Source organism: Myotis nattereri, assembly GCF_964212035.1.
Source record: "Myotis nattereri genome assembly, chromosome: 12".
In the NCBI taxonomy this organism is placed as follows: Eukaryota; Metazoa; Chordata; class Mammalia; order Chiroptera; family Vespertilionidae; genus Myotis; species Myotis nattereri.
Window position 1 is genome coordinate 65,188,459 of NC_138087.1, and position 27,348 is coordinate 65,215,806.

Consider the following 27,348-nt stretch of genomic DNA (forward strand, 5'->3'; position numbering starts at 1 on the left):
TCTATGAAGACTTCGCATATAAAATACAAAAATCTGTTACATATACATCCATTAACAAGTTTGTACATTACAATGAGCGCCAAGGTCAAAGGAAGTCCCTGTACTTCACAAGCAGCATGGAGACATTGTGGCGGCGGCCGGCAGAAACTCCCGCCAGGGGCAGACAGTGTTCACACAGTGCAATTGCTTCTAGATCAACATGGGCACACCTTTTTTCTTCTCTTTTTCTTCTTAGTAAATACACAAGGAAAAGATGGCAGGGGAAAGCCATGGGGGTTGGTGGCAGTCCGCTTTATTGTGCAGGTAAACTGCATCACAGGCAGACACACCGGCAATTAGAAATTGGACACAAACATTAAAGAAACTGCTGCTCTTTGTCACCAAAAAGACAATGTTATACTACTTTCATTGTTTTGACCAACCGCCAAACTTCAGGTACCTCCTTTCCATGTATCGATAGATTTATGAAGATGTATCTAGTGTACTTATTCCAGGAATAAGGAATTTAGTCATTAGACTCTCAATCAGTCACTTGTATGACTAGTGGCACAATATTTCGGGGGGGGGGGGGGGGAGGGTGTAGATTATAAAAATCTGTTCCAGATAGCTTTGGAAAATGAAGGCAGAAGACAAACACACACGGGTCCTTCTTCCATTTGTTCACCAGTATCAACACTCCACAATCACACGTTCTGTTCTTCACCCTTTTACATAAATATGTACACACACACGAGCTGCACCGGGAGACTATGACTCAGCATTACTCGTGCAGATGACTTGGCTGGTAAATTAGAAATGTGCTTAGAAAGCTAAAAGAAATTAATTCACTAGCACTAAGGTTCAAGTATCTTAGCACCTCTCTCAGCACCATGGGAAATTCCCAATATTAAATAACAAAATGTTTAAAAGCATAAAATTTGATGAGGCTTTAACATTTCACTTGGGCCGAGAGCACAGTTCTTGCCCTTACACTCTTAGTTTCTGATAACACCTGGCCTCCCCTGCATTCTTGCCTAGGAACACGTCCCAGGGACTGAACATGCAAGTCAGAGGGCACTTGGTGGAGGAGGAGTGCTGATCAGGAAAACACTGCACGGCCATAAGCTTTCTGAAAAACATCCAAAGTTGATTTTCCCTAAAGCAAAAGTCTTCTCAAGTAGAAGTCCACGAAAGGGTCCTTAAAACTCATGATGCTACTAAAGCTCACAATTATATTCAGTATCAGCTAAGAACATGTTTCAGAAACAAACACTTAAGTTTTCTTTGTAAACCCCTTTCCCAATCAGAAGCAACCCCAGAACACAGCATATACAGCCAAGGTTAGGTACTACCTATGCACTGTTTTTCAAACTGTGAATAGCAACCCATTTATGTGTCAGGAAATAAATTTAGTGAGCATTTAAAACAGTAGAGGTGGAGGAGGGATCAAAGTGTATCACACATAGTAAGAGTCTGAATTATTTCACAAAATATTTCAGTTAACGATTTTATATTCTCTCTCTCTCTCTCTCTCTCTCTCACACACACACACACACACACACACACACACACAGTTCTGGGTCAAATGTAAAAAGTTATTTTTATTCTTGGTCACAGTCAAGAAAGTTTGAAATACATTGCTCAATAGGAACCACAAAAAAAATAAACCTGAAATTTTAACCCTGGTGTTAATGTCAGTAAAGGGCAATACTGAGTATAAGCCAATTTTGTGCTTGGAATCCAAGGTGAGCTAGTGTTCTCAGTTTACCTTAAACACCTTCGTTACACTTGTTTTTCCCCTTACCCTGCATCCTTAGGCAGGGGCAGGAGCAGCAGAAGGAAAGGGAGAAACTCTAGCTGTAATTATTTGCTTTGAACAGTACCAAGTTATTCCCAGGTGGCAAATTAAAATGCTTTCCTTTCTATCCTAAAGTCATACTCATAGCATAAAAGTGAGTATAAAATTTTACAGTGCTTTTATGGTTTTGAGATTATAAATGGTCTAAGTCAACAGTCATGATTTCATTATTGGTTTGGGTTTTGCAAAATACGCAACCATAGACGGACAGAATGATCCGTCTTGCCCTAACCTACCTGCACCTGCCCGTGAAAGGAGGACAATCAGCCCTGGCCAGTGTGGCTCGGTAGGAGCATCGTCCTGTACACTGAAAGGTCCTGGGTTCAATCCCCAGTCAGGCCACATACTGAGGTTTGGGGTTCAATACTCAGTCGGGGTGTGTACAGGAGGCAACCAATCGATGTTTCTCTCTCTCTCTCTTCCTTCCTCTCTTTAAAATCAATAAAAAACATGTCCTCAAGTAAGGATTTTTTTTTTTTTTAAAGGACAATCGGAACTATCACATGGGGACCAAATTCTCCCTCTCAGCCCATAATGAAAGATGCTAAACAATTACTTTCTAAAAACCAATAATCTAACAAATGACAACATTCAGCTTATGAATTTCAAGAACCCAGTGATGTCAGTTTAGTTCTTGTTTCTCTGTTAGGTCAGGGTCAGCACTGCTTGGCAGAAGGTTGTAAAAGAAAATTTCCCGGGCAGGTCACCCGACACCGGGGTCCTGGCCTTAGCCCAGGCCGCAGAAAGGAAGCCGTGAGCACAGAGCCTATGTCTCTGGGTGTGAAGCAAGGGGGTTCACCTATGTGATGACAGAGCCCCTTCCTGAAGTAACTTCACTCAATGTAGATGCGGTTCTAGGATTGTTATCCAGCTTCTCTACAACGCTGTTTATCCCTTTAGTAACAGCTTTAATCTTCTAATAACTATTTCCATCAGTTTTACCAACAACCACCCCTCAAACATCCATGTTTCATTAAGCTCACTCAGCCCAGATACTTTTAAACATCAAATAAAATAAAGCTAATAAGGAACAAAATTTAAGGCATTTTTTTTGTTTTTATTTCAGCCAAGGAATGATGCATGCTACAGTTAATCTTTACTTTTCCCACTTGGTTTTTCAAAGAATACCACCAATTTCATCACAATGAACATGGCACTTGTTTGTTTCTTCCACTTCTAAATTATTCCAAATTTTCAAGTGTTTTCTTCAGCAATGATGCTTTCTCCTTTAGTTCAGGTCGGTTATCTGTCTCCATAGTTGCTAAAGATTCAATCAGGAGCGTTCTGCACTCAGATGTCAAACTTTCCCACTGTTTAGACTCTGAATGGAAAGAGAAAGAAGAAAAAAAAGATTCCTCATGGAACAAGCAAGCATAAAAAACCAAACTAGTCGTTCTGCTTTTCCTCCATATATCATATCCCCAAAATAAATGCAAAGCAACCACTTGATAACAACTTGGGATATAATGATCACGGGTTCAATAGTTGTCTCAAACCCTAATTATTGACAATAACCTGAGACAATATCAGGGAGTCCCATCCTCTGCCTGCAGTATTAGTGGGATGAAAAGCATCTAGGGATGCTGAAACAAAGTGATAAGTAGGAAGTATCAAGGCAAAGTACAAAGTGACCAAAAGGCCATCATCAACAACACAAAAAGCCTCTTTATAAGATATTAGAGCCCCAGTACACGAAATTCGTGCAAGGGGGGAAGGGGGTTCCTCAGTCGGCCTGCACCCTCTCAAATCCAGGACCCCTCGGGGTATGTCCGACTGCTGGTTTAGGCTCGATCTGGGACTATATTTGCCAAATATGCATGAATGTATTCTAGGTGAGTAAAATGAGGCTAAATGGTGAGGTAACATGCCAAAATCACATCACTAGAAAGTGGCAGAACCTCACAAATAAGACTTAGGATCTTTACTTTGACTTTCTCTGATGCTCAGACTGTTACTGAGTCTAAAAAGCCTGTTTTATGGAGCCCTACGAGTGGTCCTTTAAATGTTAAGCAAAAATAAATAAGTAAAAATTTCAAATATACAGGATCTGGTGAAAACTGCTTCTTCTTCCCCATTCCCTGGGGTTAAAATAATGGGAAAACAAAGAAGAGAAAAGAAAAAAAGAGGCCTCCTTTTAAAATTAGTAACAGATACACCACTGGAGAAAATGTTTTCTTTTACCACAGCCACTAGAAGAAATCTTCTTTATAAGAAGGTTAAAAAAAGCCGAAACCGGTTTAGCTCAGTGGATAGAGCGTCGGCCTGCGGACTGAAGGGTCCCAGGTTCGATTCCAGTCAAGGGCATGTACCTGGGTTGTGGGCACATCCCCAGTGGGTGATGTGCAGGAGGCAGCTGATCGATGTTTCTCTCTCATCGATGTTTCTAACTATCTCTCTCCCTTCCTCTCTGTGAAAGATCAATAAAATATATTTAAAAAAAAAAAAAAAAGAAAAAAAAAGGTTAAAAAAAGAAAAACAGGAAAAATAGGATTAAGAAAAATGCTATCAAATTAGATGACTCGGGTGGATAATTGTTAAAATGCTTTCCCAACTCCACTTTTCAGTGTGTCATTCTGTTTATTTACATGTGGACAGTGAGCTACACTATGCACTGTCAACCACATGCCATAATAACCAAGATTAAGTCAGGATTCACACTGGAAACAAAAACTATTATTCTAAGATAACTACAGCTTCATAAAGTTTAAACACTTTAATAAAATTTAAGGGTTTTAACTTTGTCTGTCCCACTGGGATGTCCATAAATTTGTAATTTAGAGCATGTGCTTATTAAAAACAGAAAATAATTTCTAAAACATATGCCATAAAATATCCTGGCTTTCTGGTTTTTCAATCAGAACTATCAGGAACTCACCTTCAAGCTTTTTAAGCAGTAATTCTACCACAGATAAAGCTTCTGTTCTCACAGACGAGTATGTCTTATTTTCTAAGGAAAAAAAATCATATAATGCACATTACTTGTTTTATATGCCTTCGAAACAAAAGCTCCAAGATTAAGTTAATGTTACTGAAAGATGTTAAGAAATGGCAAATTCAGGGAAAGACACACCTTTTCTGAAGTAAGCTTCCCTTTCCGGGTTATCTATCATTAAATACTTGAAATGTGCTATGTGCCCACATTCCTTGCTTAAAAAAAAAATGTCAGCCAAATATATCAATCACCACACTAAATGGCAATATTTAAAGGACCCAATTTAGCAGTGGGAATTCAAAAGACACTACTTAAGCACATATGCATCTCCTCATAATACCTAGGAAGGGTCTTTAGGTTTGCATGACCTCAAATTAACAAAGAACATTACACAACCCAGGGTGAAGGCAAAATCAGAGACACCTGCCTGGGACCCTGCAGAGACGAGTTTCTTAACTGCCAGTTCTTTATCCGAAAGCACACTACACAACTAAAACATACTTCCTTAGCGTCTACTCTAGATCAGCTGTTGCCAACCTTCCAGACCTCATGGACCGCCAGTGGTCCATGGACCACCAGTTGGCGACCACTGCTCTCGATCAGCATCTAGTTCACAGTGAAATTGTCTACCGAAAAAATTAACCCAACCAAACTCACAGCAAGGAAAGCACAAGATGAGCTTATAACATCCTGTTCGTTACAAAGTACAAAAGGGCCTGGAAGAATGACAGTGACCTGTCAACAGGACACAGGAGTCAGCTTGAAGGAGCCTCCACTGGCCAAATCTGCGACCATATGAGCAACAAATTAAGAAAAATAATTAATTATAAACCAACTGGGGGAAAAGGAATCCATGAGTCAGTATCGATAATAGAGATAGGGAGAGGGTGGGGTCTTGCTTATGAGGAGGCCAACTGTCAATAGGTAAATGTGAGGGAGGCTGGAGTTAGAAAGCCGTCTCAGTGAGAGCGGGTCCAGGAAGAAACCTTGATGCGTGCTAGGCCTAGGCCTTCGGGAGAGGAGCAGCATGCCTGCATGGCCGGAAGTGTCTTCCCCACACTGCTTCCTCAAACAGTTGTGAAGAAGAGCAGGCTGTCTAAATGGTCTTAAAGTATTTCCCACAGGCTGCTTATTAGACACGAGGGGGGTGAGGTGGAACATTAACTAGAAGGTAGAGAAAACTGAGTATACCTTGACCAGGTAATCAAAATTAACCTCGCCAGTGAGGGCAGATGGACTGCGTGCCTCGTGGTGGGAGGCACGTCACTTACGGAGGGAGTATCCCAACTGGGAGGTCATGACCTGCATCTAATCAGGAGGAGACATGAGACAAACACCATGAGAAACCTTCCAGTTAAAAAAGATAGGGGGAGACTTTTCTTCAAAATTGTCAATGTCATATAGGCCAGAGAAAGGCTGAGAAAGTGTTCCAAATTAAAGAAGAATAAAAAGATATAACAACTAAATTCAATAAATGATCCTGGACTGAAATTCCTTAATGGAGGGGAGGGGGGAAATTCTATAAAAAGCATTCTGAGTCAACGGAAAACCTAGAACATGAACAATAAAGAATTTGATTTTTAAAATTGCATCATTATACTGCCTAAAGTTGGTAACTGTACTGAGGTGATGTAAGAGAACAGGCACTGAAAAATTTAGAGGTAAGGGGGGTGTGACATAAACAATATACTTTCAAATGGTTCAAGAAAAATATGTATATAGAAGTAATGATTAAGTAAATGGGGCAAAATGTTAACAGGCAACGTTGGTTAAAAGATATATAGGTATTATATGAACTATTTTTATTTAATATCTTGACTGGGCCCCTCAGCATGGGACAGGAGGGAAACCGAGGCACAGGCTGATGGAAAAGTCATCCCTCTTCATGGCAGCCCAACCTTCCCACCACAGGGGCAGTGTCATCCATGTGTGAGAGCTAAGCCTGGCAAGTCATTGAGCTCAGGTTTCTGTTTGTTTTTGCTAGCTTTTTAAAATTAAATTTATTGGGGTGACTTTGGTTAACAAAATTATATAGGCTTTCAAGTATACAATTCTATAATACATCATCTGTATATTGTATTGTATTTACCACCCAAAGTAAAATCTCCTTCAGTCACCATATATTGGACCCCCTTTACCCTCTACTATCTCTCCCCCACATTCCTTTCCCTCTGGTAACCACCATCCATCCTGTTGTCTGTATCTATAAGGGTTTTTTTGGTGTAGTTATTTTTTCTTGCATTGATTTAGAGGGGGTGGGGGAACATCAATTTGTTGTTTCACATATACATTCATTGGTTGATTCTTACATGTGCCCTGATTAGGGATCAAACCCACAACCTTGGCATATGGAAACGATGCTCTAACGAAATGACCCACCTGGCCGGAGCTATGAGTTTTTACTTGTCTTGTTTGTTCATTTGTTGCTTTCAGTTTTATATCATAGAACTCAACAACAACGAAACAAACAATCCAAAGACACTTCTCCCAAAAAGACATACAAATGGCCTACAGATATATGAAAATATGCTTAGCTTCATTAATTACATGTCACACCTGTTAGAATGGCTATTATCAACAAGACAAGTAAAATAAGTGTTGGAAAGGTTGTGGAGAAAAAGAAACCCTCATTCACTGCTGATGGGAATGTAAACTGGTACAGCTACTATGGAGTTTCCTCAAAAAATTAAGAATAGAGTTACCATATGACCTAGCAACCCCTCTTCTGGGTATGTACTTGAAAAATTTGAGAACATTTATTCGCAAAGACGTGTGTATCCTTATGTTCATTGCAACATTATTCATAGTGGTGAACACATGGAAATAATTGAAATATCCCTCGACAGATGACTCGATAAAGATGTAGTACATATTATAATGGAATACTACTCAGCCATAAGAAAAGATGAAATACTGCCATTTAGACAACATGGATGAATCTTGAGAATATAATGCCTAGCAAAATAAGTACTACAGCAAAAGTCGAGAACCATATGATTTCATATGTGGGATATATGTACTATTATTGCAACTTTTCTGTAAGTTTAAAATTATTTCCAAGTAGAAGTTTTTTTAAAAATACTTATCACAAAGGTTTTTGTAATCTAGGAGTGAAAATCCTAAATTATAGTTCTAGGTTAATATATTTCAGTCTGGGCATACAGAGTATATTAAATAGGATAGTTTAATACTTCCATAAACTTAGTTCCTAACACAAGCTGGAAAATATTTGAAGCTCAGCTCCCTGACCTTTAAAATCAGGACCCCTTATCAATGTCAGTTTATCACACTCACCTAAAGAATATGTGATTGATTTACAAGTTTCAAGGAGAATTTCAGTCAAAGCCTCAGGATCTGCATGTTCTTCTTCCAAAAGCATTAATCTATAAAAATCAGAAAGCAAGACACAGATGCCAGTTTTAAGAAATGTTCCAAAACCTTTCTGGCACAAATAATTTCTATCTGCATGTATCACTTTATGATGTCATTTAGTTTTAAAATTTAAAAGAATTTCATTGATTACATATAAAATGCTAAGGGGAAAAGGACAAAATAAATAAACTATGAAGCAAATTACCCCTGAAAAAAGGCATTCATTGACTGTAGGACTCCTAGCTGCACTTTCCATGTGCTGAGTTTTAGCCGGTCACACATCAATTTGCATAGCTCCTGCCGATAACAACCTGGGAAGAAAGACAGAATGGGACAGAGCAGGACAGGGAGTGTGAAGGAGCAAAAGACAAAGCGAGTGAGGGACAGAGACAAAAACGGAGAGGGACAGAGGGGCAGCGATGGAAGATAGGGAGACAGAAAAAAAGAGGGAAAAGGAGGAAAAAATAAAACAACAAATGCCTTAAGTTAAAGCCATGAAATTTCAAAAAAACCAAACAGAACTTCAGGCTGACTTTGTGTTCAATTCCCAAACAAACTACCCTGATCAGAACTTCCCCCATGAAGGGCCTGTATAACTGTTTATAAATTTTCATTTTCAAAGCAATGTCCTTCTCCAAGGAACTGACACTGAATCTTAACCACACTCCCTTTCCCTGTAGAAGATCCTGAATGATAAGAAAGCAGAACTCTGCAGGCAGGAGCTCCTGTGGGCTTACCAACAGACAGCAGCTCTATGCCAAACCAGTCATGCCAACTGCACTTGGCAATTACAATTATATAATTACTAGAGGCCCGGTGCACAAAAATTTGTGCACTGGTGGTAGTGGGGGGGATCCCCTCAGCGCAGCCTGTGCCCTCTCTGAGTCTGGGACCCCTCAGGGGATGACCACCTGCTGGCTTAGGCCCGCTCCCCAGGGGATTGGGCCTAAGATGGCAATCAGACATTCCTCTGGCAGCCCGGCAGCCCTCGGGGGATGTCCACATGCCAGCGGGGAGCAGGCCTAAGCTGCAGTAGGACATCCTTAGCGCTGCTGAGGCAGGAGAGGCTCCCACCACCACCGCTGTACTGGCAGCCATCAGCCTGGCTTGTGGCTGAGCAGAACTCCTTCCATGTGAGAGCACCCTGACCACCAGAGGGCAGCTCCTACATTGAGCGTCTGCCCCCTGGTGGTCAGTGTGTGTCATAGTGACCAGTCATTCCCAGTCTTTCTGCTGTTAGGGTCAGTTTGCATATTACCCTTTTACTATATAGGATAGAGGGTGGGGGCCGGCTGGTTTGCCCTGAAGGGTGTCCCGGATCAGGGTGGAGGTCCTGCTTAGGTGCCTGGCCAGCCTGGATGAGGAGCTGATGGCTGTTTTCAGGCTGCCTGCACCCCCTTTAGGGTGGGGGTCCCCACTGGGTGCCTGGCCAGCCTGGATGAGGGGATGATGGCTGTTTGCAGCTGGTCACACCCACTTCAGGGTGGGAGTCCCCACTGGGGTGCCTGGCCAGTCTGGGTGAGGGGCTGAGGGCTGTTTTTAGGCTGGCGGGTGACTGAAACTCCCAACCTCTCCTTTTTTTCTTTTCTTTTTTTTTATTCTGGGATTTATTTACCTTCTATGGCTGTCACTGGAACTAAGAGCCGGCTTTAGCTCTGAAGCTTGGCTCCAGCTCTGAGACCTCGGCTGCTGAAAGCAGGTATCTGGGTTTGTTTGGCTTCTATAATTGAAACACTGTTGAGGCTCCAGCTCTGAGGCCCGGCTGGCTGAAAGCAGGTTTCTGGGGTTTGTTTAGCTTCTATAATTGCAACATTGTTTCTTAGAGTGCAGCTCAGAAGCCGGCAGCGGCAGGCGGGGAACCTTGGCTTCCTCCATCGCCGGGGCAACCAAGCCTCCTGTTCCCTTCAGCTGCCTGGCTGCCATCGTGGTTGGCAGTTAATTTGCATATTGCCCTGATTAGCCAATGGGAAGCGTGTCGGAGGTACAGTTAATTACCATGTTTGTCTATTATTATATAGGATAGTACACTAACTGATGAAATAGGTGTATAAAACGCAATAAAGTCATTATTTTTAGTTTGATTCACATATGTAAAGATAGATAGCAGCAAAAATCTACAAGAATTCTGCACTGGAATTGCTGCATAAGAGATTTTAGCCTCTTTTTCTACAATAAAGAAACAGAACTCAGAAATTGTAGATGATACCTTGTGAGTAAGATGTACAAGAAGTCAATGTGTAACAGTTCAATTATCAAAGGCTTGGCCTTCTCCTCAATAACTGGCAAATGAATATACATTTCTATGCCTTGCACTTAAATAAACTGCTTTGGGTAGGTATCATCTTCTATATATATAAAAGGCCAAGACACCAACCATCCATCTGTCCGACTGATGTGCACCGGCCATTTAAAAATAAACGACTCGAAAGAAAGATGGAGAGAGGGAGAACCAAGATGGCGGCATAGGTTAACGCCGGAGTTTGCTGCTTTGAACAACTACTTCAAAAGTGAAACTAAAAGACAGAGGGACATCACCCAGAACCACTGGAACGCTGGCTGAGTGGAAGTCCTACAACTAGGAGGAAAGAGAAACGCATACGGACACTCAGAGGAGGCGCAGTGCTGAAGTCAAATTCTGAGGTGCGGAGTGCGCGCGCGGAGCGGGCTGGCGGCGGAGGGCGCGGTTGGCGTTTTCAATCGGGAGGGAGTCGCAGACTCTGAGCTCCAGATCCGGGCGAGTCTTTAGGGACCCAGACTCAAACGGGAGAAGCGGGACTGCCTGGCTTTGGTCAGAGCGAGTGCAGCTTTCCCTCCGAGCTTTGCAGCCATTGCTGGGACTCAGAGAGGCAGAGCCCCTGGGGACAGGACTGAGAGCGGCCATAACTGCTCTCTCTGGCCCACCCTGTTGATCCTGTGCGACCAGCCCCGCCCAAGCCCTGCACAGAGGCATTTGCCGGATAGCCTCAGGCAAACGCCAGATTAGCACCTCCCTAGAGGACAGAAATTCTCTCACTGCTGACACAGCTGATTCTCATAGCCACTTGGCCTGGAGGGCAAACCCTCCCTGGAATTAGCTACAAGACTGCACACAAAGGCCACTAGGGGGTGCACCAAGGAAGCATAACAAAATGCAGAGACAAAGAAACAGGACAAAATTGTCAATGGAAGATCTAGAGTTCAGAACCACACTTTTAAGGTCTCTCAAGAACTGTTTAGAAGCCGCCGATAAACTTAATGAGATCTACAAGAAAACTAATGAGACCCTCGATGTTATATTGGGGAACCAACTAGAAATTAAGCATACACTGACTGAAATAAAGAATATTATACAGACTCCCGGCAGCAGAACAGAGGAGCGCAAGAATCAAGTCAATGATTTGAAATGCGAGGAAGCAAAAAACACCCAACCGGAAAAGCAAAATGAAAAAAGAATCCAAAAATGCGAGGATAGTGTAAGGAGCCTCTGGGACAGCTTCAAGCGTACCAACATCAGAATTATAGGGGTGCCAGAAGATGAGAGAGAGCAAGATATTGAAAACCTATTTGAAGAAATAATGACAGAAAACTTCCCTCACCTGGTGAAAGAAATGGACTTACAGGTCCAAGAAGCGCGGAGAACCCCAAACAAAAGGAATCCAAAGAGGACCACACCAAGACACATCATAATTAAAATGCCAAGAGCAAAAGACAAAGAGAGAATCTTAAAAACAGCAAGAGAAAGAAACTCAGTTACCTACAAGGGAATACCCATACGACTGTCAGCTGATTTCTCAACAGAAACTTTGCAGGCCAGAAGGGAGTGGCAAGAAATATTCAAAGTGATGAACACCAAGAACCTACAACCAAGATTACTTTATCCAGCAAAGCTATCATTCAGAATTGAAGGTCAGATAAAGAGCTTCACAGATAAGGAAAAGCTAAAGGAGTTCATCACCACCAAACCAGGATTATATGAAATGCTGAAAGGTATCCTTTAAGAAGAGGAAGAGGAAGAAAAAGGTAAAGATACAAATTATGAACAACAAATATGCATCTATCAACAAGTGAATCTAAGAATCAAGTGAATAAATAATCCGATGAACAGAATGAACTGTTGATTATAATAGAATCAGGGACATAGAAAGGGAATGGACTGACTATTCTTGGGGGGGAAAGGGGTGTGGGAGATGCGGGAAGAGACTGGACAAAAATCGTGCACCTATGGATGAGGACAGTGGGTGGGGAGTGAGGGCGGAGGGTGGGGCGGGAACTGGGAGGAGGGGAGTTATGGGGGGGAAAAAAGAGGAACAAATGTAATAATCTGAACAATAAAGATTTAATTAAAAAAAATAAAAAAAAAAAATAAATAAATAAAAATAAAAATAAACGACTCGTGCATGCGCGATACATGTAAAGCTCTCACTGCTGCCTATCATACACGTTTTAATTTTATACTATATTATATATACTATTTTGACATGTAATTTTTTGCAGTAACGTAATTACCACACGAATCTTTCTTCTAATTAATTTCCTTTCAATGTGCACGAATCTGTGCACTGGGCCACTAGTTTTTATATAAATTCCCTACTTTTCCTACCCTATTCAAGAAAAAATCAGTAGCCCTATTGGTGTCAAAAAAAAGTAGACTTCCACTGCAGTCCCTAACATAATGCCAAGACATAAGACCATTTATAAATACTTATCTTTTGGAAAATCCTTCCTATACATGGCAAATCTACTTTTTAAAGTTCACAAAAGAATGACAAGGCTCAGAGACAATCTTAAATCTGATTTCAGACATATCCAATTACAAATAATCAACATACTTTTTAAATAACATTCAAGCATATTAAGATGTCTGGGGGAAAACACTGCAGAAACTAACAGAAGGCAAACTTCAGAGGAGCCTGATTCCCAAGTTCAAGGCCCAGTCAAAAGACTCCTAACTGCAACCTAATCCAACAAAAAAAAGGTTTACTGTTTGCTCATCTACTTAACCCTTTGGAAATACACGTCCAATTCTAAAAATCTCTCAAAAAGTCTCAAGGTTCTCAGTGAAACAGAGATTTCACTTGCTAATTAAAGATTTGTTTACTTACAAGGCCATTAATTTCCAAGATGAAGAGACCCCACTAATATATTCTGTGGATTGCTCAGCAAATAGTATCACAAAGAAGAGTAAGAGAATTCTTTTTACAGTCAAACTATATATATAGTAAATCATGGGTGTTAAGGGCTGAATTGCGTTCCCGCAAATTCATAACTAAGTCCTAATCCTAAGAACCTCAGAACGACTGTACTGAGAGACAGCATCTTTAAACAGGTCATGGGGGTGGACCTTAATCCAGTATTGCTGGTGTTCTCATAAGAAGAGATTAGGACGCATTGTAGATCGTTATTTACAAGCTGAGAGAGGTTTCAGAAGAAAGCAACACTGTTGACACCCTGATCTCAAATAGAACTGTGAGAAAATGAATTTCTGTTGGTTAAGCCACCTAGTCTGTGGTACTTTGTTATAGCAACCCTAACAAACTGATATAATAGGATTATGTGCCAATGTAGGAGTAAAATGTAGGAGTAAAATTTGTGTTGGATAATTCTATTAATCAGTCAGAAGGTACAAGAAACAATAACTTATCACTCAGAACATCTCTGCTCTCAATAAGTAACCTCTGGTTACAGCACTTCTTCAAGTGCAGGTTCTGGTGCTTACGCTGAGTCTCCATATTTCGGGGCCAGGCTTTGCCCAGGCTCTCAAAGGCTCCTAGCAGAGATTCCAGCTGCAGCTCCTTTTCCTTCTCATTCTCGTCTTCATTTTTGGTTGTCCGGACTCCAATGCTTTCAGGCGAGTTCTAGAACATGCCCCCAAAAAACAAGAAAAAAGGAAAGCAAAATGTAATTTTTTTCGAAGTTACAGGTTTACTATTAAAACAATCAGGGTGCCAAAGTAGGAAATGTTAACCAAGAATTAAATGCTAAATTCTCTAGCCTGAGTTTTCCTATTTCTAAAAAGAATTTGTAACAGGATACTACATCTTCTAATAAATACAGGAAATCATTTCAAGGAAATCTGAGGCAAAGTGGAAAATAAACACTGTATATGTAGTATTTTGAGCACCACATAAAAATACTTGCATTAGAATCATGGAATTAAAGATGAAAGAACTTGGTAATGATCTAAATCCAAACTCCTGTAAGAAGGAAACAGGTTGGAAGTGACTCATCCAGCTAGCTTGAAATATCATCAACTTAAAATATAAGTCTTCCAAATCTATTATGTAGGTAATATTATTTAAATAGCCTTTTTACTCAAAGAAAACAACTATAAATTAGCAGCCACACAAGAAATAAGAATGCTATTTAAACAATTTCATGTGTCACAAAAAATAGTGAAACTATACCCTTATTTCTTTAAAAACAAGTATTTCATTTTCCAAATGAAACTGAAGTCTGTTTTGGATCAAACTCTGTGCCCCCCATTAAATGGCAGAGGCCATTAACAGTGACATACTGAGCTTCCTGTCTTCACACTAGGAGGCTGGAGTGACTTCTGCACAAGCTCAAAGGCAAAGCTTATTGTAACTACAGGGTGGGGCAAAAGTGTGTTTACAATTGTGAGTATGCAAAACATAGAGATTATTCTTATATTAGCACTTATTAATTATTGTATTACTTTCCATATGAACAACTGTAAACCCAGTTTTGCCCCACCCTGTATGACAGAGACCATTCATTCTAATGTCCACTCCTGTAGCCTAGAGTTTTTTGGCTTGCAGGTCGAAACCCGTGCAATAAACTCATCTTTCTGCTTTGTTTTAAAAATAAAGCTAACCAGCCCTGGCTGGTTTGGCTCAGTGGACAGAGTATCAGCCTGTGGACTGAAAGGTCACAGGTTCGATTCCAGGCAAGGGCATATGCCTAGGTTGCTGGCTCAATCTCCAGTGGGGGCAGTCAGGAGGCAGCCAATCAATGATTCTCTCTCATCATTGATGTTTCTATCTCTCCCTCTACCCTCTCCCTTCTCTCTGAAATAAATAAAAATATATTTAAAGTCCTATCTAATAAAAGACAAAAAGGGTAATTAACCGTACCTCTGCTACACTTCCCATTGGCTAATCAGTGAGATACGCAAATTAACTGATAACAAAGATGGCGGCCGGCAGCCACGCAGCTGAAGCGAGCAGGAGGTTTGCTTGCTCCAGTGATGGAGGAAGCCAAGGTTCCCCTCCTGCCGCAGCCCGGCTCTGAGCTCCGAAAGCAACAGCTCCAAAAGCAACAAAGTTTCAATTATCGAAGCTAAACAAACCCCAGATACCTGCTTTCAGCCAGCCGCGGCCTCAGAGCTGGGAGCGCCAGTGAAGGCAACAGAGTTTCAATTATAGAAGATAAATAAATCCCAGAATAAAAAATAAAAAAAGGAGAGGCTGGGAGCTTCAGTCGCAGGCCAGACTGAAAACGGCCCTCAGCCCCTCACCCAGACTGGCCAGGCACCCCAGTGGGGACCCCCACCCTAAAGGGGGTGTGGCCAGCCTGAAAACAGCCATCAGCCCCTCATCCAGGCTGGCCAGGCACCCAAGCGAGACCCCCAGCCTGATCCGGATCACCCTTCAGGGCAAACCAGCCAGCCCCTACCCGTGCACCAGACCTCTATCCTATATAGTAAAAGGGTAATATGCAAACTGACCCTAACAGCAGAAAGACTGGGAATGACTGGTCACTATGACACACACTGACCACCAGGGGGCAGACGCTCAATGCAGGAGCTGCCCTCTGGTGGTCAGGGCGCTCTCACATGGGAGGAGCTCTGCTCAGCCACAAGCCAGGCTGATGGCTGCCAGTACAGTGGTGGTGGTGGGAGCAGCTCCTGCCTCCTCAGCAGCGCTAAGGATGTCCGACTGCAGCTTAGGTCTGCTCCCTGCTGGTAAGTGGACATCCCCCAAGGGCTGCCGGGCTGCCAGAGGGATGTCTGATTGCCAGCTTAGGCTCAATCCCCCCGCAGAGTGGGCCTAAGCCAGCAGGTGGTCATCCCCTGAGGGGTCCCAGACTGCGAGAGGGCACAGGCCACACTGAGGGGAACCCTCCCCCCCCCCCCCCCCCCGCCGCAAGTGCACAAATTTTTGTCACCGGGCCTCTAGTAAATAAATAAAATAAAGCTAACCAGTGTCCCCTTCTTCCATGAAGGACTAATGGACACCGAGAATGCATTTGCAGCCAGATCTCAGCTAAGTACTGGCCAACGGGACAGAAGTGAAAATGCCAGGCAGCATTTCCAGGAACTCTCCTTAAGAAAGCACTCACATGCCTACTTTGATCCTTCATTCTTTCTTCAGCTTTGCCATCACCTGTCGGGAATGTAGCTACACTGTGGACCATGAGGACAATGATTTTCTGCTATTTGCAGCTACACTAATCCTATAATAAAATATGTAAACAGAACACAGAAAAATCTTTTCTTTTTCATTTTTGAAGTAGAAACCAGACCTGAGAGGATACAGGTGGTCATTACCTTCTTGATGAGAGGTATGACAATGTCAGAAAACTCCTGGAATCTGTCTTCTTTGGTGGCCTTCAAGACATCTCCTGCACAGCTGATTGCTACAATTTTGTATTTGGGGTTCTCTTTGCAGCACTCCTTGAGAACAGCTTGGAGAATTTCATTTGTGCTGGGTTGATTTGGCACAGGCTTTTCCAGCTCTTCACTACAGGACCCATACAAAAGTGTCACAACAGTTAATAAAGGCCGCCACTCTCGGGTTCAGTTTAAGAAATGGCATCTTCACTAACAGAACATTTACCTGCAAGCTGTCACCACACAGGCAATGGCTTTTAGCAGTTCTTCCTAAAGGGTTGAAAAATGAGAGAATGCTATTACACACATATCTGTCATTTACATTCTTTGCACTATGACTACAATTTCATAACTATGACAATAAAAATCAACCAGAGTCATCTTATCTTTAGGCTCTTACTGTTTAATAAGTACACCCATAGATGCAGAACAACTGCCTTTCTCTCCATTTCATAAAGCCTAGAGAGCTGACTTGCCCAAGGTCACACAGGCAGAAGTGTGGACAATGGAGTTAGAACTAATCTGCTCCTAGCCCAGCTCTTCTTCTCTGGTACTGCACTGGCCAACACTGACGTTTACAGCATCAAATAGATTGTTTCATGCTGCCACAATCTCATTTTCCCTGCTGAGTGCTCACTGTAAGTATATTACTACTGCCCTTGTATAAAAAATGACTGTTACTCATTCATAGGCCCAGAGATGAGCATCCTCAGGTCCAGGTTTGGACAGCCTGCCTTGCTATTCAATTTCACATATGCCCAATCCTGATCTGTGCATGAGGTCACTGGTTTAAGACTTATCTTAAAAAGCTAAACATGATAAGTAAAAAATCAATCTCCAGCATTACTATGCAGTATTCAGGACACATGGGTTGCACTTTGAAAATGTGGTTCACAAAAACAATCCATGTGATATTTCACAAAACCAGATTCTAATTTTTGTAAGAAATGAAAGACGAAGTCATCACCCTTTAAGGATACGTTAGATTTAACGGGGCGTGAGTGGTTCCTTTACCTTTCCTGCCCATGTTCTTCCAGCGAGGCCTTGCAGTAATGCGGTCAGTATCATTCCCAGATATGGAGGTACTAGGGAGCTGGTTTGTTTTGCAATTGATGCCATGGCAATTGCACCCTGGGCTTTCATTTTCCAGGACTGAGACTGTAAAGCCTTCTGGGTAATAGCAATCAACTCCTGCAGGTATAACCGAATGCCACCAAAGGAACCTAGGTTACAAACGGTAAAATTAAAGCAACTTTTAAGTGACCAAAAAATTAAAATTAAAATAAATTACTGCTTTTTCTTTCCTAAGTCTGAAAAAGTCAGTAACCACAGTCTAAAGCAGTGATTCTTAATGGTTACATTATGCCACTTCGTAATAGGGAGAGAAAGCAGGTGGTGTTGTGCTATATCTCTATAACCGCAGGACTTCGTGTACTTGGGCATGTACATGAGGGGCACCATGCCAATAGTCCTCATTCCATTGATGTGCATGTGTCCAGGTAAAAAAAAAGGGGGAGGGTAGTTTGAGAAGCACTACTCTAAATAATGCTCTAAGGCAACATAAAATCACTCTTCACTCTCAATTAAAGTAAATAAAACTCTACTCTTCTGGGGCAGCATCCCTACTCTTGCACGGGGGCAGCAATGAGAGAGGAAAGAGAAGAGCTCTGAGTGCCAACCTTGAGAACTCAGCAATTGGGACAGAGGCTCAAAAGCAAACGGGACACATGCTATTAGGGTCCTGGGAAAGGAGCTACAGGAGTTTATGATGAAAAATATGAGTAAAAACTCCAGCTGTGATTCTTAAGAAATAGGTTTAACTCATAGGTACTGTTTACTAACCAGGTACATTCTCCTGCCACACTTCAGTCCATAAGTTACATTCTTCCTTTTCTGATTTCTCCTCGTCAGAAATCTCATGCATGCCTAGAAATGCCAAAGGCAGAACTTCTTTGGCATGGTTCTTCAATACGTCAGGGCTGTAGCGTCCAATAGCATGAATAGTCAAAGCACAAGAGGTCTTGTAGATGGGTTCTGAAGAGAAGCAGAAAAAAACACAATCCTTATGATACTGTTTTTAAGGGTAACTAATCTAAATAGACTATTGCTCAATCTGGACCACAGTAAAATCAATTAGAAATGTTCTTAGCAGAGGAGAACCAAGATGGCGGCATAGGTTAACGCCGGAGTTTGCTGCTTTGAACAACTACTTCAAAAGTGAAACTAAAAGACGGAGGGACATCACCCAGAACCACTGGAACGCTGGCTGAGTGGAAGTCCTACAACTAGGAGGAAAGAGAAACCCATACGGACACTCAGAGGAGGCGCAGTGCTGAAGTCAAATTCTGAGGTGCGGAGTGCGTGGAGCGGGCTGGCGGCGGAGGGTGCGGTTGGCGTTTTCAATCGGGAGGGAGTCGCAGACTCTGAGCTCCAGATACAGGCGAGTCTTTAGGGACCCAGACTCAAACGGGAGAAGCGGGACTGCCTGGCTTCGGTCAGAGCGAGTGCAGCTTTCTCTCCGAGCTTTGCAGCGGGTGCTGGGACTCAGAGAGGCAGAGCCCCTGGGGACAGGACTGAGAGCGGCCATAACTGCTCTCTCCAGCCCACCCTGTTGATCCTGTGCGACCCGCCCCGCCCAAGCCCTGCACAGAGGCATTTGCCGGATAGCCTCAGGCAAAGGTCAGATTAGCACCTCCCTAGAGGACAGAAGTTCTCTCACTGCAGACACAGCTGATTCTCATAGCCACTTGGCCTGGAGGTAAAACCCTCCCTGGAATTAGCTACAACAATCAAAATTTAACTATAAGACCACGAACAAAGACCACTAGGGGGTGCACCAAGGAAGCATAACAAAATGCGGAGACAAAGAAACAGGACAAAATTGTCAATGGAAGATATAGAGTTCAGAACCACACTTTTAAGGTCTCTCAAGAACTGTTTAGAAGCCGCCGATAAACTTAATGAGATCTACAAGAAAACTAATGAGACCCTCGATGTTATATTGGGGAACCAACTAGAAATTAAGCATACACTGACTGAAATAAAGAATATTATACAGACTCCCGACAGCAGAACAGAGGAGCGCAAGAATCAAGTCAATGATTTGAAATGCGAGGAAGCAAAAAACACCCAACCGGAAAAGCAAAATGAAAAAAGAATCCAAAAATGCGAGGATAGTGTAAGGAGCCTCTGGGACAGTTTCAAGCGTACCAACATCAGAATTATAGGGGTGCCAGAAGATGAGAGAGAGCAAGATATTGAAAACCTATTTGAAGAAATAATGACAGAAAACTTCCCTCACCTGGTGAAAGAAATGGACTTACAGGTCCAAGAAGCGCGGAGAACCCCAAACAAAAGGAATCCAAAGAGGACCACACCAAGACACATCATAATTAAAATGCCAAGAGCAAAAGATAAAGAGAGAATCTTAAAAACAGCAAGAGAAAGAAACTCAGTTACCTACAAGGGAATACCCATACGACTGTCAGCTGATTTCTCAACAGAAACTTTGCAGGCCAGAAGGGAGTGGCAAGAAATATTCAAAGTGATGAACACCAAGAACCTACAACCAAGATTACTTTATCCAGCAAAGCTATCATTCAGAATTGAAGGTCAGATAAAGAGCTTCACAGATAAGGAAAAGCTAAAGGAGTTCATCACCACCAAACCAGGATTATATGAAATGCTGAAAGGTATCCTTTAAGAAGAGGAAGAGGAAGAAAAAGGTAAAGATACAAATTATGAACAACAAATATGCATCTATCAACAAGTGAATCTAAGAATCAAGTGAATAAATAATCCGATGAACAGAATGAACTGTTGATTATAATAGAATCAGGGACATAGAAAGGGAATGGACTGACTATTCTTGGGGGGGAAAGGGATGTGGGAGATGCGGGAAGAGACTGGACAAAAATCGTGCACCTATGGATGAGGACAGTGGGTGGGGAGTGAGGGCGGAGGGTGGGGCGGGAACTGGGAGGAGGGGAGTTATGGGGGGGAAAAAAGAGGAACAAATGTAATAATCTGAACAATAAAGATTTAATTAAAAAAAAAAAAAAGAAATGTTCTTAGCAAAGCACATAAAATCAGATTAGGTTGTTAACATCTGAATTTAAAATAATATAAATATTTAAAAGGTACCATCTTTCTCCATATACCAGCTATTGAGCTTCTGCAGGAGTTTCTCGGTGCTGCTATCCCGTGAGGTCTGAAAAAGAAACAATACTGTCATTTCTGTATAATTATCTAAGTATAATTACTTAACTAGGTAAGAAATTCAACTCACCCGAACTAAATGGCCCATAGCAAATGCACAGGATTTCTGAATTACACTGTTTCGATCTGTCAGGCCACTAAGTAAAGCACTCATAAGTTTACCTATCAGAAATAAAGGAGAAAAATCTGGCACTTGGTTGACCAAATGGTTTGCTCTGTCCCCAGAACCAAAACAAACTTAACCCTGCAATTAATACCTGATTTATTCCAGGGTAGTTTAGAGCCCTTGTATATTATATTTGTAATGTCCATTTGCCTGATATAAAATTTAAAATTCATCTGTGTCTAAAATATTGTGAAGGAAGTTGAAAAAATGAAAGCTAGGTACAAAAAGTTCATTAGGCCCGCCTAGGGGCCAATGTAAAACGAGAAAATTGCTGATGTATAATGAGCTATACAGTAAACAAACTCTACAGGATGACAGATACTTTCACCTTCTTATACCACTGAGAAATAATCAAACACTTATAAAACTTGCTAAAATTGATCATCCTTTACTCCTGCAAACAAAGAGATAAAGGAAGAGGGAGAAAAAGTATACAGGATCACAAGCATGTCGGAATGATAATAATAATTATTTTTTTTAAATCTTGTCACACAAGACATGACCATAGAAAAATATCACTACGCACAGTTTTGACAAACTCACCTGAGTAAGGTGTTAGGTCCTGGGGACACTGAGTAGTTAATGACACAATGACACTGGCACAGCCTCCCTACAGGGTTACAAAGGCAAAGGTCTAAATTTGATGGTCACAGCGCTCTGAAACCCTTTGTTTTAGGTGGGTTTCGAAGATTTAAAAATAAAATATACAAAGTCTAACAGCCCCTCCATGAATCAATCTGGAAAGAGGAAAACTCTTATTTTAAATTAGCCATGCAGAGATTTTTTTTCAACACCTCCATGAGGAAAATGGGTGCTCTCATACACTGCAACTGGCCCTGGCCAGTGTGGCTCAGTTGTTTGAACATCATCTACCAGGAGGTTGCCAGTTCAATTCCCGGTCAAGGCATATGCCCAGGTTGCGAGCTCAATCCCCGTAGGAGGTGTGCAGGAGGTAGCCGATCGATGTTTCTCTCTCATCGATGTTTCTTTCTCTCTGCCCCTTTCCCTTCCTCTCTCTCTAAAAATCAATAACAAAAAATTTTTTTTTTTCCAAAAAAGAAAGAAAACTGATTCAATATTTTGGGAGGGCAACATATGTCATCTTGTCCAACCTTGTTCTAACATTTCCAGTTCTAGAAATTTAACCATAAGAAATAGCTTCACATGTGTCCCAAGACATTCATAACATGCTTTGTTTAATATCAAAAAAGCTGAAAACAAATCAGATGTTCCTTGATGGATTAAAAGAAATGTACAAATAAAGAAAGAAAGAAATGATGTGACAGCCACACAGCAGAATATCAGATGACCATTAAAGAGGACACTGTGGAAGACACATGCAAGAATAAGCAGCTGGAAGGAAACACTTGGAAATATTAACAGCAATGATCTCTGGGTGGTAAGCTTAGGACAAATTTTAACTTGCCCCTGATCTATAAATGCTCAAGTTTTAAAAGGCAAACAAGTGATAATTTTGTCAGGAGGAAAAAAAAATGTGACTTGCTTGTTTTTAGAGTGTGGGGGTAGGGTCTGATCTTTGAAAAATCTTGGAAAGACATTTTCCTATCCAAACACCTGCTGAGTGCTGTGAAAATGCTAATCCCCACCTAAAAACAACCACACCTGATAACTTATTAATGGATGAGCATTCCCATTAATAAGTGATAATGAATGAGAACTCAGAGGGCATGTACACAGCACCTAGGGGACAGAAATGACTCCACTAAAAAGGACAATATTAAGTCACATGCCATTTCCTAAATTAGTTACATGTCTTAATTTATTAATGCAACCATAAAAACAAACTGGCTAACCTAGAATATTGGGTTTTATAAAAAAAAAATGAATTTCAACATGTGGCTATTATATTTTTGTGGCCTAAACAAATGAGAATTACTCTTGTGAAAAATACACTTACGTACCTTAGTTCCAAGACCTACACCACTTCTGATCAGTTCACATAATCTAGGAACTAGCTCACCCAGCACCGACACATCAAGATATTGCAGGCACTTTTGGAAAAGAATAAATATAAAGTTAACCTTAGACAATAAAGCCCATACCACACCTTCAATTAAAAACTGCCCATGTCAATCAAATATGTACCCACTAAATTTGACATAAAGTTGAAAAATCGCTAGTTTGATTTTGCTCCAATTTCAATGTAAAAACCATCATTGTACTGTAAACAAAAACCATTCATCGGTGGTTCAGCATTATAAACAAAACAGAAATAATGAAAAACACTGACTTTCTAAAGGAGAAAATTAATAATGATTATCCAACAAAAAAGGACCTTGCTGGACCTACTTCCTCTGTCAGCCATGTTTAGTATCAGGACCTACATTAAAACTGGTCTTCAGTGGGTCTGCCCTACCAATCCATCTTATTAAAGTTGATTTCTTAGCAGATTTGCTTCACTATATTTTTTACAATGCAATGAAGTATATTCTGTTATTAAAGAGCACATCTATAAGGTGTTTGCTAACTATTCCTATTTAAGTTTTCTTTTTCTCCCAATAATCCAATTAAGAAGTAACATCCTTAGACCAAACTTTGGCCAGTCTCTCAGTAAACTGTAAAAAATATCTCCTTCTGTCCAGGCTTGTGATCTGCTTAGCAAAATAATTTCCAGTCGCTCATGAGCTCTGGGTTAACCACTCCAGGGTATGCACAACAGAGACAGCTTTAGTGACTTTAGCGACTCCTAATCTAAGAATCCAGGAACTTAGAACTTCGGTGCTAAGCAGTTCTTTTTTGCAAATCCCTTCCTATGACTAAAAAAAAACGATCAATACTGCTCAGGTCTCTTCCCCTGCCTTTATGCTGCCTGCTTCACTGAATATGTCCCACCTACACCGCCCCAGGTCTTCCCAAAGACAATGCTCAGGTAGCAACAAAAATCTGAATCTTGCTAAGTAGGCCAAAGGATACCTAGATCTACACAGAAATATTTTAATAATATTGTTCTCGTATAATACAACTCTGGACTAATGGATTCTAGTATTTGAAAAATCATTTATTCCATTTAGTAATACAAAAGAAGAAAGAACTATACTAAGAAAAAACTGAAGTCACAATAGCTGTTTGACTCTCCCTTAAATTTCTATTTCATTTAATGTAACCTAGAAACTTTGAACAATTACACTCTAAGGTAAGCAAACACACTTAAACTCTCTCATTACATTAGGCACTGACCATGTTGATTGTTTCCATCATGGGAGAGGATTTGGCAGCACTGAGTCGAGCACTATCCATCGCAGCCTGAGAACAGAAACTGAAGTCACTCAGCACATTCACTTAACAAAGAAGAACCTCCACACACTCCCATAAAAGGGCTTTATGCCAAATTGAAGACTCTTTTGAAAGATAATATATATAACAAAGTCAAACATAAGTCCAATTCTAATTCCTTTTGACCTACATTCAACCATTTACCTGTAGAGGCAGCATCTCACTACAGGTGAGAAATTCAGACAATATTTAGAAATTAACAGCCCTCAGAAATTAACATGTAAGGCTCTGAGCAAGTCATCCAGCCTACTTGAGCCTCAGGTTCTCCATCCACTAAGTAAAGGAATAGACTAAGTAAATTTCCACCTAAGGTTTTTAAAAAATGTGTCTAAGCAACAAGAAAATTCATACATTTATTGCTTGAACTTTGTAAAGGGCCTTCTCATTTACAGTGGCATTTTAGTCTAATAGCTATGCTGTAGGAGAGGTTAACACTATCTGGACATAATAAATAAGAAAAATAAGGCAGTGACTTGCCCAAAGCTGAAAAGTCTGGAATAGAATTTATATTTCCTAATTCTCAACACCTATAAGGTTGGGAAGGGGCAAGACTACTGCTAAAAGAATGGAGAAGAAACAACAATATTAGAGATCCAGGGAAAAGACAGTAAGTTATTACATAGCATAGGCAAGTTAAAAATCAAATAGTCAACTGAGAAAAAACATTTACAATCTACATGGCACTCTGTCCTAATAAATAAAGACAAATGGAAAAACATAAGTAAGTCAAGTACAAAAACAGGCATGGAATAGAAACACACAATTCATAGAAAAAATAAAAAATAGCTAATATAGTATGAAAAGAAAATGGACAACACTAATAATCAGAAAGTGTAAATTAGAACAATGATCCTTGCTTATCAGACTGATATCATTCAATGTTGGCTTTAAGATATGGAGGAAATAGAACATTCATAATGTTTGATGCCACAAAATCTCTCCTACAAAAATTCAAAATCGTCTCATTGTGGAATACTAGGCATGAATTAAAAAGAATGTTAATAGATTGATATCTACAAACATGGTATCTTGTTAATTACAAAAAGCAAGCTGCAGAACAACATTCACAGTCTGATTCTATTTTAAGATTAGTATGTTTGGTTTTATAGCCTATGACTACAAAAGAATTTTAAGACACAGGAAACTGTCAACAGTGGGTACTCCTCAGGAAATAATACTGTGCTCGTAGGGGAAAGAAGACTCCCGGGAATTACTTTATATTCTTTGTATAGTTTTCATTTTTCATAATAAATATGTTTCATCTGTAATATTTAGAAACTCTAATTTTTTAAAATCTCAGTATATCTAAAAAGCAGAGTAATTTTAGACTATGCCAAAGTCTAGATACAAATTCTCTTTACTTGTAGGGTAGGAGTGAGTGACCCATAAAAGGATTCTGAGAGTATAGACCCAACCCCTAAAAAAATAAAAAAAATGGACAAAAACTGTGTTAAATAAATGTTAATGCATTTTTTGGATGGAAGTGTCATTTTCATCTGACTCACAGAACAGCATATGAGCCCTTTCCCTACCCACCCTGAAAAAGGGCATCCCTGTGGTTACAGTGACTGAGCTGTATCAAGAGTGGTGAAAGTACCATTCAAGGCATGCAGTTTGTCTAAGGACAATGGAAGGACTGTTCAGGTGGGCCCCAGACCTTCACAGGGCTCCTCTTTCACGACACTTACCTAAACACCTGTGTTGTCAACTCACCTTTTCTTGGTCTGTAGCCCGGAGACTCAAATAATTGAGAACCTGGGGTTCCAATACACTTAAGGATTCTAGCAGAGCTGGGATGAGTTTTGGTGCATGTGGTTTCAACATGGCTCCTGCACTTTTGCTGATCTTCACAAGAGTGTTAATGCTACAGACACACAGAAAACACAGTCCTTTTAACAATACTAATAATAAGCCCTACAAATCTAATCATGGGGATGTTTTGCAGTGCATTGCATTTAAGAATATACTCAGTTGGTTATAGATCCTGGTCTTACACTATTTTTTGCTTTTACTTTATATTATACATATTTTCACACATATATGAAAGTAGAGAAAATTGTAAGTTAAATTCTATGTATTCTCCACCCAGATCAACAATTGGCAATCTTTGGCCAACTTTACTTCATTTACACCTCTACCATAATACACACAGACATACTCTTTCCCCTGCCACTGTATTATTTTGAAGCATATTCTCTAACTAAACTTCAGTATGTATCACAAACAGGCAAGGACACTTTAATCTTAATCAAAACAGCAATTCACACTCAAAAATATTAATAATTTTTTTCATATCACCTAATATCCAAACTCCCCTGTTTCACAACTGTGTTTAAGTTTGTTGAAATCGAACCCAGGGCCCATCCACACGTGGCAATTTGCTACAGTTCTTGAATCTTTTTAATAGTGACTTCCCTTCTCTGTTTCTAAATAATTTATTTGTCCGCATTGACTATATCCTAATGGTGTCACTTAACATGTTCCTCTGTCTCTTACGTAGATCTGCAGGCTCAATCAAGTTCAGGTTCAATTTTTTAAAAACAGAATCTTTCATAGGTGTTGTTTACGTGTCCTGTCCCAGCACATCACAGGCACATGTCTGCTCCTTGTTTGTGCTGTTAAGAGTGATGGTGAATTCCAGTTTGGTTAGACTGAACCATCCATTATAAAGTTCCCCATCAGCCTTTTACCAGTGGATTTGGAAGCCACAAAAAATCAATACCTAGATTATTTCACCGAGGACAGCAAAATGATGACATCCTAATTTTATCACTCCTAAAAGAACTTTGCCTCATCAACTATGAAATACTGCCGGTACTATCAATTTGGTCCAATTTTAAGAGTGAAATAAAAATGGAATAAAGTTCCTAAATAGTACTCTAGTTTAAAAATAAACCAAAAAATACAAACTAGAATCATTCTGTTAATTTCAACTTAAAATGGCCATATGTATCTAAATGTGAGTGAGTGTATTCTTT

At 40.6% G+C, this 27,348-nt stretch overlaps 1 protein-coding gene across 1 annotated transcript in view; it reads right to left on the reverse strand.

Moving 5' to 3' along the window:
- Nucleotides 1-2,873: 2,873 nt before the first annotated feature.
- ECPAS (Ecm29 proteasome adaptor and scaffold) overlaps nt 2,874-27,348 on the reverse strand; it is a 102,000-nt gene continuing 77,525 nt past the window's right edge. Inside the window, exons 35-49 of the mRNA XM_081103897.1 lie at nt 26,084-26,234; nt 24,275-24,340; nt 22,999-23,088; nt 21,620-21,686; nt 20,981-21,072; nt 20,836-20,902; nt 18,535-18,726; nt 17,707-17,915; nt 16,919-16,962; nt 16,630-16,822; nt 13,837-13,975; nt 8,347-8,452; nt 8,064-8,152; nt 4,713-4,784; nt 2,874-3,158 (exon numbers count right to left, since the gene is read on the reverse strand). Of these exons, the coding sequence (XP_080960023.1) occupies nt 3,019-3,158; nt 4,713-4,784; nt 8,064-8,152; nt 8,347-8,452; nt 13,837-13,975; nt 16,630-16,822; nt 16,919-16,962; nt 17,707-17,915; nt 18,535-18,726; nt 20,836-20,902; nt 20,981-21,072; nt 21,620-21,686; nt 22,999-23,088; nt 24,275-24,340; nt 26,084-26,234 (1,717 nt within the window). The 3' untranslated portion in view covers nt 2,874-3,018. The remainder of the gene's footprint in view (nt 3,159-4,712; nt 4,785-8,063; nt 8,153-8,346; nt 8,453-13,836; nt 13,976-16,629; nt 16,823-16,918; nt 16,963-17,706; nt 17,916-18,534; nt 18,727-20,835; nt 20,903-20,980; nt 21,073-21,619; nt 21,687-22,998; nt 23,089-24,274; nt 24,341-26,083; nt 26,235-27,348) is intronic.